This window comes from Macaca mulatta, chromosome 13 (genome assembly GCF_049350105.2).
Source record: "Macaca mulatta isolate MMU2019108-1 chromosome 13, T2T-MMU8v2.0, whole genome shotgun sequence".
In the NCBI taxonomy this organism is placed as follows: domain Eukaryota; kingdom Metazoa; phylum Chordata; class Mammalia; order Primates; family Cercopithecidae; genus Macaca; species Macaca mulatta.
Window position 1 is genome coordinate 93,345,458 of NC_133418.1, and position 19,096 is coordinate 93,364,553.

Genomic DNA, 19,096 nt, shown 5'->3' on the forward strand with positions numbered 1-19,096 from the left:
GGACGCGTGCGGGGATGCAGAGAGAAACCGCTGAGGAATTAGGGCCGGGAGAGACTGGTACCTGCCGGGGGCGCGCGGTGGGGCAGAGCTGGCACTGATGCTGAGAGTGGCTAAGGAGCGCGGCGCCCCAGAGCAGACCAGAGCAGAGGGGCTGGCAGACGCTTAGAGAGCCAGGATGGTTCAGGGTCCAAGGAAGATCATATGCTGTTGGGTGGGAGCTGTAGGGGAGTGAAGGTGCATAAGGAACGGGAGGAGTTGGAAAGACCCTGGCTTGGGTGTTCGAGGGTGGGGCTGCGTGGCAACGGACGGCACAGTGGGTGTGTGTTGGGGCGGAAGAACCACACCAGCTGAATCGTCCCCGTGGGGTTTTCTTCCAGTGTCTTAGTTCCAGAAGTTGCCGCATCAGAGGCTGAGGATTGAGGAACAAGTTATCGAAGGACAGCCTAAGGGGGAGATGAATGTGAAGCGGTGGAGAGGGCGAGCGCGAGGGCGCAGACACCTTGTGGAACTAAGAAGGCCTTCGTTCTCCTCCCGCCCCCCGCGGCTACATCCCTGAGAAAGGGGTATTGCTGAGAAGCCGCGCCAGGGCTGGCCGCGCCGAGGTGGGAGGCAGGATGGAGGGGCGGGAGCCAAGGCCGAGGGGGCGGACATGGGGTGGCGTCTGGCGCTCCATAAAGGGGTTGCGGGGGCCGCGCTCTCTTCTGCTAGGGCAGCGGCCACCGGCGAGGAACACGGCGCGATGCAGGTTCAGTGCCAGCAGAGCCCAGTGCTGGCAGGCAGCGCCACTTTGGTCGCCCTTGGGGCACTGGTCTTGTACGTCGCGAAGCCCTCCGGCTACGGGAAGCACACGGAGAGCCTGAAGCCCGCGGCTACCCGCCTGCCAGCCCGCGCAGCCTGGTTCCTGCAGGAGCTGCCCTCCTTCGCGGTGCCCGCGGGGATCCTCGCTCGGCAGCCCCTCTCCCTCTTCGGGCCACCTGGGACGGTGCTTCTGGGCCTCTTCTGCGTACATTACTTCCACAGGTAGCGTTTTTCCCCTGCGGGCGCCCAGTGCAGCGCACTGCCCTGCTCCCGGCGTCCAGGAGCACAGCGTGGGGCGCGCACCGAGGAACGCCAAGGAGGCAGCGCGCAGCGCTGTGAGAAACGCCAGGCCAGCCTGCGGGGCGCATCTGGCGGGGGCCGGGGCAGGGGCCGGGGCCTGGACACTAGAGAGTTGACAAGCGGCCGCGGGACAGATGCCACCTTCACTCCCCGGACCTCATCCGCTCTCAGCCTCTCCAAATCCTCTGGCTGCTCGAGAGAAAGAGGTCCTGCGGGCGGGAGGCGAGCTGGAAAGCTCAGGTTGGGCAGATCTATTGGACGGGACTGTTCCTTAATCAACTGCGTGCAGTCGGCGGTTACCTGTGGCATCTCGCGCCCCGTCCCGCTTCTCTTTCTTCCTTCACCTTTTCCTTGCAGGGTGGGGACAGGTCAGTTCTGGGATCTTGGGAGAGTCTTACGCGTTTGGCATCTCCCGAGGGAAACTCAGCTCAGAGGTTCTCATCGATTTAGTCTTTGCAGGTCTAAGGAGGAAGGTGGGTAGAGCCCAAATCCAGACTTCACAGATGGGGAAGAGAATATCGTGAGATCCCACTGACTTAAGCGAGGGTCCCGGCTTCTTAGGCCCCTCCCAAAAGCGACCAAGCACACCACCAATTCATCTGCCTTTCTAATTTCCCTGGGACTTTAATTGTGAGTGGGTAACTTAGAGCAAACTGTTCTTCTAGATTTAAAAAATCCGGGTTCAGAAGAACTTTGCCTTCTGCTCTGGGAAGGAAAGACAGGAAAGAGACCAAGGGATGTCAGAGAAAGACCGTCCAGCCTCAGTAAAGTCTCACAGGGAAAGGGAAGAACGAACAGATTGTTAAATTGCCTACCATGCCCAATCGTTTAGTATCTATGGTCTCACTTAACTCTATTGTAACCTTCTGGGAGATATTTATTATATCCACGTTATAAAGAAACTGAGGCTGAGTAAGGTTATGGGACTGAAAAAAGACAATACAGCTGGTGCCTGCTAAGATTCAAATCTGAGCCTGTGAATCTGAAGTTTAAGACCTTTTAGCCTTTTTGAGTAGTCGGATATTCCATGCGAGAACAGAGCCCATAAACAGAGAAAGGTTATCAAACAAAATCAAAATCTCGAAGAAGCACTGCCTTATTCTGAGTAGAAGATTCCTAGGGTCAAAAGATCTAGGAAGTTTGGATTAGAAATTAGGATAAAAATGCCTCTGGCATAATCTCTCTCATAAAAAGAAAGTGATGCCTCATTTCGAGAGGTGTCAGAGACAAATTTCAAACTGTCTTTCTTAATTCCCTCTTATCCTCTGAATCTTCTTTATTGGTCGAGATTTAATATTTATGCAATCTTAACCGAATTCTCACTCTTTTAAAAAGGCAAATGTTGTCAAGTAATAAGAACTAAACTGTATCCTTTCAACAAATATTTACTCAAAGCCTATTGTGAACAAGATTCTTTATTTTACACAGATTTTATTTTACTCAGATTTAGATGGTTTAATTTGCACAGAAAGAAGGATGTTGGATACAGGAGATAAGATATTAGTTCTTTATTTCACTGATTTTTGAACAGACATTTGACAGAGAAATGTGATTTTTATCAACAATTATTTTTATCTTCAAATTAAGTACCGTATGTTGGCAACATAAGCAATATTTTATGAGGTCATTTCATCTTAATGATTAGTGTTTTGTGACAATCCGATTAACATAACATTTAGGCTTGTTTTTGAAATCAAAAGGCACTTTGCACAATAAATTATGACCAGTGCATTAAAAAAAACCCCAAAGGAATAATTATGCATAAAATAAATACATACTGTCCTTCTTCAGAGGAAATTTTAAAGTATTAGCAAAGGACTTGGAGATTCATTCTGCCTGAGGGAAAACTGCCCACTGGAAGTACAACTCTGAGTTACTTGTCCCTGAGGCATCAGGACCTGAAGTTTGTCTTTCCTCTTGTTTGAATTTTTTCTTTGAGGCCACTGGAGTGTTTGATCTATTATTATTTGAGTGCTTACAGGGTGTTACACTCTGTGCCAAACACTCTGAGTAAATAATTTACTCATCCTCATACCAACCCATTTAGGTAGGCACACCCATTTTGCAGGTGGGAAACTGGAGCAAGAAAAGGTTAAATAACTTACTTGCCCAAGGTCACACAATAATGAGGAATCAGAGTTCAAACCCAGGCAGTACGAATCCAGATCTCAGGCGCTTCAGGTATGTTAATAAACTGTTTTATACTTGTTGGATAAATGAGACCTCATTCTTGCTTTTTAAAAACTATATTTATGCTTAAAATTATTCTTAAAAATTTTTTAAATTATAAAAACATTTTTTTTCTAATGAAAAATGGAAAAATACCAAAAGTAGAAAATACTCATAATTACATCTAAGTATATTAAATATTAATGTTTTAGAGAATTTCTATCAAATCTTTTTCCTTAAATTTTCACACATGCTTGTTATGTTGAATACATGGTTTTTTGTTCTGTTTAATTACCTAACATTTTATAGTAAGTATTTTCCCACATTATCATAGATTTCTTAATATCTGCTTATTTCATCTACTGTAAAAATAATAATTTACCTATATATTCATTTTTAGTTGGACAGTTAATTTGTCTTGGGGTGAGGCTAGGTTCATTGAAGCTGTGATGTACATTTTTTGCATCTAAATTCTTTTCAAAGGTTAGGTCTATTTTCTTAGTCAGGATTCCCAGAAGTGGTTCAAAGGTTATGAGCATTCTTTAGGGTCTTGATATAATCATACATGTCTGTTTTGAGGCTTAAGGTGTCATTTGGCTTGATACTGAGGGTGCATTAAGGAACAAACTTCAGGCTGTCTTGGTTTTATCTTGTCTTGTGTGTTGCTAAGACAGAGAAAAAGACGGAGAGAAAAGGAGGAAGGATGGCTCAGGTTTGGCTCAGACTCTTTTGCAAAATGTCCATTGGGGACTGTTCAAAGCAGCAATATGTCCCATCAAATAGAAGTTAAAACTCATTGCACTTTTCTCAATACAAGGATGGCACTCAAGAATGTAGATTCCACAGGGTCAAGGGTTTTTGTCTCACTTTTTTATGGCTGTATCCCCATTGTATACAAAGAGCTGGTACATAGTTGGTACTCACTAGAATTTGTTGAATGCATGAATGAACTCTACTTACAACAACAGTACAGATAGAATTGTAGGAGAGCTAGCAATTACTTGGGAATCATAATTGCTGAGATTGCATAGTTAGGTCAATTCAGATAACTTTCCTCCCTTCCGAATCTATTGTTATGGCTGTTTGGATTCTTTAGCCACATGAAAATGACTGCTGCCTAAGCACTGTTGCCTAATCCCACTGCCAAAGTCATTTGAAGTCAAGAGTTATCTCACCTCTTGTTGACTGTGATTACAGCTGTGGAATGACCCCTTGTCTAAACTCTCTGATTGATCTTCACTTTGCCAAGAAGTCTTGGTGTTCCATACAGTGGTCGGTCACACAACTTCTGCATGTGGTGGCTGATGCCTTTTTCAAGACTTTGATGGGACCTTGATAACTGAATGAACAAGATAAATAAACATTTTTTTTTTTCCCAGAGAAAAAGTGACTACATTGTGAAAAGGTTTAGGGCAGTGTAACTTCCATGATACATATCTAGAAGCAGAGTATAATGCACACATTAGAGTCTGCTTGAATTCAGAGAGATATTCTCTGAGGTTTAGATGCTGACACATTTTTTTAAATTAGCCAAATAAAATGATGGCTTCAATAAGATGCCTATTTGCTTTATTAGTCAGTTGTTCTCCAGCGGAATTTCTCCTCATCCTTCAAGATTCAGGTCAGGCATCATTTCCTCCAAGAAGCCTTGTCTGAGTCTTTTCTTCTCTCTAAATCCAGTTTGTGATGCTGTTCCTTGGGCTTTCATAGTAGCCAGTGTGGCTTTCCATGAGGCATTTCACACACTGGACCACAATTATCTGTTCTAAGGAAACGTAGTTCTCACCTGCCCAGCCTCTTCATTTTACAGAAGCAAAGCACAAAAGGTTGGGTCAGTTAGGGGCAAATCAAGGAGTTGGAACTTGAGTCTCCTCATGAGCCCCTGCCAATGCTTCTCTTATTTCATGAGAGGTGCAGATGTCTCAACTATTCAGAAGTAATCAGATCTCACTAAGGCAACTACTCATTTGCTGAGAATCAGAATGAGAAGTAATGGCTACATTGGAAGCAATAGACAAATCCCTCCTCTTACAGATTAAGAAAAAAAAGCCCAAACAAGATAAGCAACATTCCTGTGATCACTTAATCATGTGTTAAGGATGTTCCTGAGGCATAATTTGAATCAATTAAGATTAACTGAAGGATTTTTTTAGAACGAGAGTCAGCAAACTTTTTCTGTAAAAAGTCAGGTCATAATCTCTATTGCAACAACTCACCCCTACTGCTATAGCAGGAAAGCAGCTACAGACATTATGTAAACAGATGAATGTGGTTGTATTCCAATAAAGCTTTATTTACAAAAACAAGCAGTGGGCCATATTTGGCCTATGGGCCATAGTTTACCAATCCCTTCTTAAGAAAACTATGAATGGCATAGGTTTACATTCAGTGCCCTGGTAATTCTATAATAAAATTTGGTTAAATTCTGTAGCAAAGCAGTGGGCATATTTTAGAAAATTTCTGCTACATGTAAGTGGGGACTTGGTAGTAAATATTGTTTTCTGAGAATTCTTGGGTTCCAAGTTTTTTATTTGATCCTTTATGGGAAAATAGTAGGAGTCTTGGAATTTTCATTCTAAATGGAATGACATCATAAGCACATCTGAAAAATATATAGCTATGTTTGCCAAAAATATAAACCAGCTTTGGAGATCGTGACCATTTCACTTTTACCACATTGAAGAAAGGACCAACTTTTTGCCCATTTAGAATCTAATTTAATGTCTTAAAAAGAACAAACAAAATAAGTAATTACGATTGGAATTCAAGGATTCAGATTGACCAAGTGACAAGTGCCAAGTTACACGGCAAGAAAGGGCAGAGTGAAGCTTGAAGCCAGGTCTCCTGATCTTTATCAGAGTTCTATAAGCTCAGAACTGTGCTAGGTCTCATGGGAGTCATAGGAGTACAATGCCTAGTGCTTGCCCTCTAGGAAGAAGGCAGGAAAGAACCTTCATTGTGTGCTTCTCACTCTTTCTGTTGTGAAACTTGGGTGGCAGCAATGTCAGTCTGAGAGTATCAGGCAGGTGGGAAAATGTAAATGAAGAGGAAAGAGGCCTGGTTAGCACAGGTCCCAGCCAGGCCACTGAACATTCATCTGAGCGGGCCCTAGTGCCTGTCTATGTTTGAATGTGCATGGGACATGCGGCAGATAGGTGGGTAGGTGTTGAGGGGGCCTCAAAATGGCACCCTTCTTCTCCATTCAAGTTCAGAACTAACTGAGAGATCCAGGAATTAGGTAACTGGAGACACATTATCACCTTTTATTACTGGTAAAGCTGGTTTGGGGGAATGTGGCTTTGATTTTTGGATTATGTGGGCCTTCTAACACAGTACCTTAGAAATACTTAGCTATGATCATGGCTGGGCAACCACAGGCCTCTCACAGTGGTGCCTGTTTTGAAAAGACAGCAGAAGGGCTGAGCTGTACACATCCTTTGGCAGGTCCTGCTCCCAGATTGACCCATCAGGTAATTCACGTTTCCTTGCCTGAGGAGCAATGGGTGAGGGACAGTGGAAAGACTTGCAGTGATGCTCTGTGAGGGGCCCTCAGCCAGCTGGAGGGGGAGCATAAATATTTTTTGTTACTAGATGGAATACAGAAGTTGTCTACTTATTGAATTTTGCCACAGCCTGGCAACTTATTTCTGCAACTTGGTGTACCTCCCATTCTGCTGTTGACTCCCTGCCATGTATGGCAAACGGGGACATCAAAGTCTGCACTCAAGTTGTTTAAAAAGTTTCTGTGCTCAACCCAGGAGCCTTTAACGAGACTCAGCTCAACATAGGAGCTCTAAATTTTAAAAAACCCTGAACTAGGACCAACAGTGCAATTTGTCTTCCATTTGGTTATAGAAGGGAGAGAAAGGAAACCAATATTTATTGAGCTCTGGGTGTTCCAGGCATTATATTATGTTCTTTACATTGGCTATCTCATTTCATCCTTGAGGCAATCCCTGTTGTTAGTGCTATTTTACAAGTGCTTGCAGTGCAGAGCATTGGTGGAGTGAGTGGGAGTGAGGATGGGAGACTTGCCCTGGTCCTTGAAGAATGGCCTGTTCCCAGATTTTGGGTGGGGACATGATGTCTGTTGGGAAAAGGGGCCCATTTGATGATCTGTGACTTAAATTTGCCTTATACTCTGTAGACTCAGTCTTGGAATATCTCTCTACTTTTAGATTCCAAACATCTTCTGTAACTGTGCCATATTATCCAGTCCTACTACCCAAGTCTTAAATTAGGCTCTGGGCCACTTTCAATTTTCTTTTTTAATATTTGCTCCATATTGTTAAGGCTGATCCTAGAAGTTACTGTGAAGAAAATAGGGTAATTTGCTTTTGATATTTTTTCTTTCTAACCATGAAACATCCCAAGATCTTTTTGTCATGTACAAACTCTGGTTCTCTTTTGACTCTCTGCCTGCTCTCTTGTATCAGCAGTACATGATCTTACTTCTATCTTTTAAAACTTAACTCTGTGTCTCGTGCTCTCAGTCAATGCTCTTTACTTGCCAAAAGTTACTTATGTGATAAACAAATCTAAGTTCCAGTGTATTGGGTTGTTTGTTTTCTTATTATTGAGTTTTAAAAGTTGTTTATGTATTCTGGATAGAGGTATTTTGCCAGGTATAAACTTAGCAAATATTTTCTCTCAGTTTGTGACTCGTATTTTTTATTTTCTTAACTGTCTTTTGTTTAAAAAAATTATTTTTAGGTTCAAGTTTACATATGCAGTTTTGTTATACAGGTAAACTGCATGTCTCAGGAGTTTGGTGTACAGATTATTTTATCGCCCCAGTAATAAGCATACTACCTGATAGGTATTTTTTCAACCATCACCCTCCTTCCATTCTCTACCCTCAAGTAGACCCTAGTTCTGTTGTTCCTTTAGTATCCATATGTACTTGGTGTTCAGCTCCCATTTATAAGTGAGGATATGCAGTTGGTTTTCTGTTTCTGTGTTAGTTTGCTGAGGATAATGGCCTGCAAAGGACATGATCTCATTATTTTTTATGGCTGCATAATATTCCATGGTATATATGTACCACATTTTCTTTATCCAGTCCACCATTGATGATATTTAGGTTGATTTCATGTCTTTGCTCTTGTGAATACTGCTGCAATGAGCATACACATGCATGTGTCTTTATGGTAGAACAATATATATTCCTTTGGGGATATACCCAATAATGGGATTGCTGAGTTGAATGGTGAGTCTGTTTTAAATTATTTGAGAAATTCCCTCTAGCAGTGTATAGGCATTCCCTTTTCTCCACAACCTTGCCAGCATTTATTATTTTTGACTTTTTAATAGTAGCTATTCTGATTGATGTGAGATGATATTTTATGGTGGTTTTGATTTGCGTTTCTCTAATGATTAGTAATGCAGAGCAGTTTTTCATATCCTTGTTGGCCACATATATCTTCTTTTAAAAAGTATCTGTTGATGTCCTTTGCCCACTTTTAATTGGATTGTTTGGTTTTTGCTTGTAAATTAGTTTATGTTCCTTATAGATGTTGGATATTAGACCTTTGTCAAATGCACAGTTTGCAGATATTTTTTCCCATTCTGTAAGTTGCATGTTTACTCTCTTGGTAGTTTTTTTCCTATGCAGAAGCTCTTTAGTTTAATTAGGTCCTATTTGTCAATTTTTGGTTTCGTTGCAATTGCTTTTGCTGTCTTTGTCATGAAGTCTTTGCCAGGTCCTATGTCCAGAATGGCATTTTCTAGGTTTTCTTCTAGGGTGTTTATAGTTTTAGGTTTTGCACTTAAGTCTTTAATTCATCTTGCATTGATTTTTGTATATGGTATAAGGTAGAAGTCCAGTTCCAATTTTCTGCATATGGCTAGCCAGTTATCCCAGCACCATTTTGAATAGGGAGTCCTTTCCCTGTTACTTATTTTTGTCAACTTTGTTAAATATCAGATGGTTGTAGGTGTGCAGCGTTGTTTCTGGGCTCTCCATCCTGTTCCATTGGTCTATATGTCTGTTTTTGTACCAGTGTCATGCTGTTTTGATTACTGTAGCCTTGTAGTGTAGTTTGAAGTCAGGTAATGTGATGCCTCCAGCTTTGTTCTTTTTTCTTAGGATTGCCTGGCTATCCCAGCTCTTTTTTGATTTCATATGAATTTTAAAGTAGTTTTTTTCTAGTTCTGTGAAGAATGCCATCAGTAGTTTGATAGGAATAGTATTTAATCTGTAAATTGCTTTGGCAGTATAGCCATTTTAACAATATTGATTCTTTCTATCCATGAGCATGGAATGTTTTTCTGTTTGTGTCATCTCTGATTTCTTTCAGCAGTGTTTTGTCATTCTCATTGTAGAGCTCTTTCACCTCCCTGGTTAGTTGTATTCCTAGGTATTTTATTCTCTTTGCTGCAATCATGAATGGGATTACATTCTTGATTTGGCTGTCAGTTTGGATGTTGTTGGTGTATAGGAATGCTAGTAATTTTTGTACATTGATTTTGTGTCCTGAAACTTTATTGAACTTGTTTATCAGACCAAGAAGCTTTTGGGAAGAGACTACGGGGTGTTCCAGGTATAGAATTAAATCATCTGCAAACAGGGACAGTTTAACCTCTTCTCTTCCTGTTTGGATGCCTTTTATTTCTTTCTCTTATCTGATTGCTCTGGCCAGGATTTCCAGTACTACATTGAAAAGGAGTGGTGAGAGAGGGTGTCCTTATCTTGTTCTGGTTTTCAAGGGGAACGCTTCCAGCTTTTGCCTATTCAGTATGATGTTAGCTGTGGGTTTGTCACTGATGGCTCTTATTATTTTGAATATGTTTCTTCAGTGCCTCGTTTGTAGAGAGTTTTTAACATGATGAAGTGTTCAGTTGTATTGAAAGCTTTTTCTGCATCTATTAAGACAATCGTGTAGTTTTTGTTTTTAGTTCTGTTTATGTAAATCACATTTACTGATTTGCATATGTTGACTCAACCTTGTATCCCAGGGATAAAGCCTGCTTGATTGTGGTGGATTAGCTTTTTGATGTCCTACCAGATTCAGTTTGCCAGTGTTTTATTGAGGATTTTTGCCTCGATGTTCATCAGGGATATTGGCCTGAAGTTTTCTTTTTCTGTTTTGTCTCTGTGAGATTTTGGTATGAGGATGATGCTGGCCTCATAGAATGAGTTGGGGAGGAGTCCCTCTTCCTCAATTTTTTGGAGTTGTTTAAGTAGGAATGGTACCAGCTCTTCTTTACACATCTGGTATAATTTGTCTTAACTATGTTTTGAAAAACAGACATTTTTAATTTTGATTAAGTCTAAATTTTCCATTTTTCTTTGGCTTTTGATGTCATATCTAAAAAAGTTTTGCCTAATCTAAGGTCACAGTGATTTTCTCTTATATTTCCTTCTAGAAGATGTGTAGTTTTAGGTTTGAATTTCAAGTCTATGACACATTTTGAATTAATTTTTAAAGTAGGGTTCCAAGTATGAATCAATTTTTTTTTTTTTTGCATGTGGACAGCCAATTGTTTTAGTACCATTTGTTGAAAATACTACTTTTTCTCCAATGAATTGCCTTTGCACCTTAACTTTAAAAATGGGAGAATTATATGAATAGATACCTTGCCAAAGAAAACATATGACTGGCAAATAAGAACGTGAAAAGATGCTCATTGTTAGTGATTAGGGAAATGCAAATTAAACCACAATGGGGTATGACTATGTGTCTGATAGAATGGCTAAATTAAAAAATACTGACCATACCAAGTGTTTTTGAGGATGTGGAAGAACCAGAACTCTCATACCTTTGATGGGAAGTTAAAATGAAAACTACTTTGGAAAATGGTTTGATAGTTTCTTAAAAAGTGAAACATATGCCTATCATATAATCTAGCCATTGCGCTTCTGGTTATTTTTCCAAGAAAAATAAAAGCATGTGTTCATACAACTGATGGTAGCAGCAGCCTGAATGGAGTGGCTGCAGTGGAAGAGGCGCGGGTGGGGCCGCGCACTCCGCGGGGCTGGCAGGTCCAGGAACAGGCATGAACCCCATCCTCTATCAAGTTGGTGGGGCAGAAGCCCAGTGCTCCTGGGCACAGCTGCAGCCACTCAGCCATGGCTCTGGACCCGGGCTTCCCTTTGCTCTCAGGGGCCTGGGAAGCACCCCTGCCCCTGCAGGCTTGGAAGTACCTGCTCCCACTCCTTGGCTTCTTCCCACTCTAGGCACCTGCTCTGGGCAGAGCAAAGTTGTGGCTGAGCCAAGGTGCTGTTGCAACCCGGCCTGGCCTGTGCAAGCTCAGGGCGGCATTGACACACCAACCCCCTGCCTCCTCGGCCCCCTCCAGACTTTGGGTGCTGATGAGGATGGGAGGAGGGGCAAGTGGGGGCTGAGGGTGGCTTGGTGCAGGCCTGCAGGCACCCCTTGGCACTAACAGACTGGGCACCATGGGTGGCATGTGGATTGTGGCAGGAGGTAGACAGGCTCCTGGGTGGAAAGGGGCAGGTCTCGGGCGAAACAATACCTTCAAGCCAGGGATGGCCTGAAGCCTGGGTGCTGGGCTGTCAATTCTGGATGGAGTCAGTGGCCCAGAGTGACAATTTATGGTGCTTTTTCTGAACCTGCTCATGGTCGCCCATGGACCAATCAGCACGCACTTCCTTCTGAGGCTGTAAAAACTCTGGACTCATCCAGCCTTGGGCAGACATCAAGACTACCAGCTGTGGGAAGGAGCTGCCCACTTTGGGTCTCCCAAGAGCTGCTCTGTCACTCACTGAAGCTCCTCTCTGCCTTGCTCATCCTCCAGTTGTCTGGATACCTCATTGTTCCTGGACACAGGACAAGAAATCAGGACTTGCTGAATGTGGGGACTGAAAGAGCTGTAACACAAACAGGTCTGAAACATGCTCCCCTGCTTATCACATTGCAGGCAAAAAGAAGGAGAGAAGAGCTGGGGCCCTTTGGGGAGCCCAGAACTAGGGATGCCCTGAGCCAGGGCTATGACACCCTCTTTGGGGCTCGTGGTTCCTGGCATCTCCAAGCTTCCAGGCACTACCATGTTCCCCTCATCCAGATGTGGGTGCCAACAGTGGGAGCCACTTGGGGTACATCTGGTCCAACCACAGCCTCACATGGAGCCGGCACTTGTGCTATCATCTGGAGCTGCTTGCCCTGCCACAGCAAACGGTGTGCCCAGCTGTGTGCAGTGGCTGCACCCTGCACTCACTCACACACACACCCCTCATCGTTCTGTGCCTGGCTCACCCTTGGCAGGTGTGGGATCCAGGCTGGTAGCAAGAGCCAAGTGCAGCCTGCCAGGCTAAGTGGGCAGATTGAGCCCAGTGGGCATGAGCAATACTCAGGCAGACGGCACTGCTGGCCACAGAGGTTTCCAGCTGGTGAAGTGACACCCCAATGATCCCTTGACACAAAGACTTGTATACAAATGTTTGTAGTAGCTTTATTTGTAGAAGCCAAAAACTAGAAAGAGTACATGCTTTATGATTATGTTTATATAAAATTCTATGAAATTCAAACTAATCTCTGGTGACACAAAGTACACAAAGTGTGTGTGTGTATATATATATACACACACACGAAATTGTACCTTTTAAATATGTTCAGTTGACTATGTAGTAATTTACTTCAATAAAAATAAGAAAACTAGGTAGGCCTGTGAAAAAATTGTATGTATATGTGGCCCTGTGTCACTTAGAATTGTTCAAAGTTTCTGTGAAGTTCATCTGGAAATGTTCAACAAGTGCTGATAAACTGTTTCAGTTTTTTGAGAGGTGAGTAGGAGGAGAGCCAGGAATTCTACTCAAGGGAAATAATCCAAAAGGAAGAAATCAGTCTACACAAAGTTATAGTGTTACTATTCACAACTGTGAAACACTGGAAGTTACCTAAATGCTCTACAATTGGGGATTGGTTGTAATCCATATGATTAAATTACCATATGTACTCCAAAAATATTAGTTGCATGGACTATATCTGTGTATGGAAATAAATATATGAAGCCATTTAGTTAAAGAGTAGCACATAAAGAGTACACGCTAAATTAATCCATGTTGACATGTACAAATGAAAACTGACCATGACTGGAATATAAAGTGATATAAATAGCTGATACTTTAGGTTTGAAATAGCTGATACTTTAGGTTTGTATTTTTTTCTTGTAGTATTATTAAAACAGTTAATTATTTAACTCCTATTATAGCTAATAGAAGAAATAATACTGTATTACAAAATTTTAAGATGTATTTAACAAACTGACCATGCAATTAAATCTCAGCAGAGATACGACACCCCTTAAGTAGTTACTGTTCTGAGGGATTTTAAAAGTCACCCTTCGTGTGTGAGATCTCCCCCACTGAGCTGCTATTACACCACCCACTTATGAAATTGTCATCTTTCTATTTCTCCTTCATAGCAAGATGTGGAAGATCCCTTAACATGCAATCATGTAACCTGGCAAAGTCCAAACTATTATCCTTCTAATATTTTGAATCTGAGAGGATCTCATCTCTTTCATCCTTAATCATGGTAATTTATGTTTTCTCACTTTTTTTCCAGATCTTTTTGACGAGAGCTTTAGAAATTGTATTGATCATCTCAGAACTAGATTTTTATTTCATTGAGTTTCACTATTTATTTTGTTTTACATTTAATTGTTTTCTGTTTTGATCTTTATTATGTTTTTCCTTATGCTTGCTTTGAGTTTAATTTGCTGTCCTTTTTCTATTTTTCTTAAGATGGAAGCCAAGGTTATGAATGGAGACTTTCTCTTTCTTCTAATATGGGCACTTATTGCTTTGAATTTCATCCTCAATATTGTTTTATAGCACATCACAAATTCTAATATGTTGTTACCATTTTCATTTATTTCAAATATTTTAATTTCTCTTTTGATTTATTCTCATATCTAAGGGTTATTTAGAAGGATGTTATTTAGTTTCCAAATGTTTAGGAATTCTCCATACATGTATTCATTTCTAATTTAATTTCACTGTGGATAGAGAGGATACTTTGTATGACATACATCCTTTTAAACTTACTGAATTTAAAACTTGTTTTATGGCCCGGAATTGGGTCTATCAATCATAATAATTGTTTTGTGTAAATATTAAAAGAGCGTGTATACTGCCAAGAGGAGGAGTGTTCTAAAATTGTCCATAGGTTATTTTGATTGTTAGTGTGCTTCAAATTTCTATATCCTGATGATTTTCTCTCTACCTATTCTACCAATTATTGAGAGAAGAGTACTGAGATATCTGATCAAAATTGTAGACTTGCCTTTTTTTCTTACAGTTCTATCAGTTTTTGCTTCAGGTATTTTGAAGGTCTATTACTACATGCATAGAGACTTAGAACTGGTATGTCCTCTTGATGAACTGATCCTTTTATCATGATGAAACAATCTTCTTTATTCTTGGTAATATTTTGCTTTGAAATCTACTTTTGTCTGATATTAAGTTAGCCACTACAGATTTCTTTTTGCTAGGGTTAACATGGTATATGTATCTATGTTTATTCCAACATTGTACTTTTAATCTGTTTCTGTCTTTAGATTTAATGTGTGTGTCTCAAAGGCGGCATACTGTTGAATTTTTCTTCCCCTGCCCCCTGCCTTTCTGACAATCTCTGATTTTTGACTGGGATGTTAGAATGTTTATATTTAATGAGATTGTTTATGTAGTTTGAATTACGTCTATCATCTTGCTATTTGTTTCCATTTGTGTCTCTGTTATTTATTCCTATTTCCTATTTATATTCCATCTTTTGGATTGAGTGTTATTTCAATTTATATTGCTGTCAGTTTATTCATTATAACTCTTTTGTTAATTTGCTTAAAGGTTTATTGCATATATCTGAAATTTATCAGTCTACCTTAAGGTGATATTATACCACTTCAAGTATGGTATAAAAATCTGAAATAATATGCTTCCATGTCTTCCCTCTTGCCCTTATGTTATTGTTGTTTTACTTATATACATGTTGTAAAAGCCTCAACTTATTACTATTATTTTTGTTTAAATAGTCAATTATCTTTTAAACAGTTTTAAATAAAATAATAAAAAACATATATTTACTTATGTGGCTGCCATATTTGATGCTCTTCATTTTTGAGGGTTGATTTATATTTCTATGTGGTATCATTTTTTCCTTTTACCTGAAATCAGAATTTGTATTTCTGAAAGTATTTTTATGTCTTCTTTGTTTTCGAAGATATAAAATTCTAAGATATACCAATCCAGATTGACAGCTGCTTTCTTTCATTAAAGATGTTTCACTGTCATCTTGCTTGCATTGTTTCCAACAGGAAACCAGTTCTTGCCCTTATCCTTGTCCTTTGTATTTAATGTGTCTTCTTATCTTTGCCTACTTTTAACATTTTCATTTTATCACTGGATTTGAGATGTTTGGTTACTGTATTCCTTGGTGTATTTATATTTCTTATTCTGGGGTTCCTTAAACTTGAATCTGTGAGCTTAAGGCTTTCATCAAAATTGGACAATTTTCATACACTATTCTTCACTCCCCCCACCCCACCCCCTGCCCCACTTCTCCTTTTTTTATTCAGGAAAATATGTATGAGACCTACATGTGTATTAAACTGTCCTACAACTCACCGATGCTCTTTTCATTTTTGTGTATTCTTTTTTTTCTGTGTACTTCCTTTGGGTAATTTCTATTGCTATTCTTCAAGTTCATAATCTTTCATTCTACAACGTGTTATCTGTTGCTAATCCCATCTCTGGTATTTTTATCTCAGAGATTGTAGTTTCCATCTCTAGAATTTTGGATTTTGGACTTTTTTTCTATCTTCCACATCTCTACTTAATTTTGTGAACACATGGAATGCAATTATAACAGCTGTTTTAATATCATTGCTAACCTAATAGCTGTGTCATTTAGTGTCAGTTTTGATTGATTGATTATTTTTCCTATTATAGGAAGTGTTTTCACCCCTTTTTGCATGCCTGGCAATCTTTGATTGGAGGGTCAGAAATTGTACCTTGTTGGGTGTTGGATATTTTTGTATTTCTATAAATATTCTTGAGCTTTGTTCTGGGATGCAGTTAAGTTACTTGGAAACAATTTGATCCTTTCAGGTCTTGATCTGTTCAGTGGTTCCAGAAAAGTGTTAGTGCTAGGGCTAATCATCTCCTCTGAGGTAAGGCCTTTTTGAGTATTCTACCCAATGTCTCATATGACCTTTTCTATCTGGCTTTTGGGTACAGGCTCTATTTGTGGGCCATGTGTGATAACTGGATACTGTTCCCTTTAATTCTTTTGGGCAATTCTTTCTTCACACAAATGCACTAATTAACACTCTGCTAACACTTGAGGAAAATTCTCTGCAGGTCTCTGTGTGTCTCTCTCCTTTTCAGCACTCTGTCTTGAAAATTCTATATGTCTTGATTTCTTGAAATCTCAGGGTTTTTTTCCCTCAACTCAGGAAGTCTTTTAGCTTCTCCCTGGGATCCCCTTCCCTGTACCTCAGCCTGGAAGTTTTCTCAAACCAGGAAGCTGGGTCAGTTATGAAGTGGTGTGAGTCATTTTTTTTTCTTGTCACTCACTGTTTTTCATTGCCTAATATCCTGTGTTTTGTAAATAATTATTTCATATAACTTGTCTTTTATTTTCTAGCCTGGAGGAGAAATCCAACTCCTATTATTCCTCCTTGACTGGAAGCACACGTGTCTCCAATGGATTTTAGTATTTATCTTTGCTAATTTGAAAATTTGCAATAGTGGTTGATTTATTGGTTTTAGTGACCTTCACTTGTACTCAATGTCATGTTTTTTTTTCCCCAAACTTTCCATCTTCAGGCTTGACTTGTAATACTTTGGGAAGTATTTTACAAGTTTGTAAGTTTGTAGAAGACTAAGTGGGATAGGAGAATGATGATTTCCTTTACATGAGTCCTGTGGCTCCATGTAGCTGTAGCTGGGAAGGTGGCTGTGGGACTATGGAGTAGGAGATAAAGAGTGGGAGATACCAACAGATGCTTATGAATGATTGGTTTGAAACTTTCACATGGCAAATTCTGTTGCAGAAACCTCAGAATGTGCTTTTGTTCTTTTTTTGTTTGGTCCAAATGAACAATGGAATGGAGGTAGATGTAGGAGGGAGATATGCTGAGGTGGATCAGTCTTTGAATGTTGCCTTTGATCAGGGCTACTGAGTCCCTGGACATTTATTGATTTGTTTTAAAATTTTAATTCGGGGGGTACGTGTGCAGGTTTGTTGCATGGGTATATTGTGTGATGCTGAGGTTTGGGCTTCTAATGATCCCATCACCCAAGTTGTGAACATAGTACCCAATGGGTAGTTTTTCAACCCTTGTCCCTCTCCCTCCTTTCCCCTTTTGGAATCCCTGGTGTGTATTGTTCCCATCTTTGTATCAGGACAATATTTAAATGTAGGTGTAAACTCTTTAAAAGTTCTCAAATTGATGGCAATATCTAGGCTTCATTGCTGCAAAACTTTACAGAACTGTTTGCTTCCAAATAACATCAGAAGATTTGGGATTGTTAATGGGTACATTAATATGGTTAGATTGAATGAATAAGTTCTAGTATTTGATACAGGGTGACTACAGTCAATAATACTTTATTACACATTTAAAAAATAACTAAAATAGTATAATTGGATTGTTTGTAACAGTAAGGATAAATACTTGAGGTGGTAGATACCCCATTTTACCCTAATGTGATAATTACACATTGTATCCCTGTATCAAAATATCTCGCGTGCCACATAAATATATATATTAACTATGTACCCACAAATATTAAACATAAAAATTTTTTAAAAAGGAAAAAAAGACCTGTAAACCTGGGCTGCACCAAGAAGCTAAACAACTGAAATTAGAAAACCACAGTTTTCTTTTTGCAAACTTTGAGAAATAAAGGAGACAAAATTATAGCTCAGAGAAATGGCATATATTAATCCAACAGTGAAAGTGCCTGTTATGTCCTTAGCCTACCTTCATAGGCTTGCTGAGCTTTGTACTTCAAGCTGAAAACCACCCCATGTCAACATTTATATTTTACTGATTTGGTAATGATCAGTTAGCATGAGTGGCTGAGCAAATGCTGCTTCACGATGCCAAAATCCACCCCAAGTGGATCAGTTTATAGAAAAAGATAAACTAGTTATTCAAATAAGTTGATTCAGTTACTCAGGCCAAGAAGTTGATCTGATTCTCTTTGATTTTGATCTTCTGGGGTATTAAATGTTTTTTAAAAGTGGAGCCAGTGGTCAGTAGCATGTCTCTTATAGGAGGTTTCACTCCAATGATCATTATTCTTTCTATCATTCAGGGGACTCCTCAAAGTTTTTTAAAACCTTGGTAATTCATTAGATGTTTCGATTGAACATCTACTTTAATGTAGAGGCAGGAAGAAAGATACTGAGTGGACAGTTCCAAGGTCTCCCAATATTACCAGGACATGCCATAAATACTTAAAAACATAAACAGGGAACTTAAAAGTTTTCTGCTGTATTTTAGATCTTCACAAGCTAATCATCTCAAAGATTTTGCATGATTTAAATGGATCTGCCAGATTAGGACCATTAGATAATTCAAACCAGATAACATTTATTTGCATGGGGTTGACAATGGGATGTGGCTGCCCTGTCTTCCAGCATGGCAGAGTAAGATGGGAAGAAGTCTTAAGTCACTGGTGTTTGGGGAAAATATCATTATATGTCTATGAGCCTTAATATTTCTCTTACTAGAGAAAGTAATTAGGTTAATATTGCTGTGCTAATAGAGTCTTGGAGCCTGAAAACTGGGCTAATCCACACTGTAAATACTGGAGGCTGTGCGTTTCCCCAGTTAGGGCACACTTGGAGAGGAGTCA

General features: G+C 39.9%; 1 protein-coding gene across 1 annotated transcript in view; it reads left to right on the top strand.

Moving 5' to 3' along the window:
- The first annotated feature begins 587 nt into the window (after nt 1-587).
- Nucleotides 588-19,096, top strand: part of SRD5A2 (steroid 5 alpha-reductase 2) — a 58,725-nt gene continuing 40,216 nt past the window's right edge. Inside the window, exon 1 of the mRNA XM_001105329.5 lies at nt 588-1,020. Within this exon, the coding sequence (XP_001105329.2) occupies nt 650-1,020 (371 nt within the window). The 5' untranslated portion in view covers nt 588-649. The remainder of the gene's footprint in view (nt 1,021-19,096) is intronic.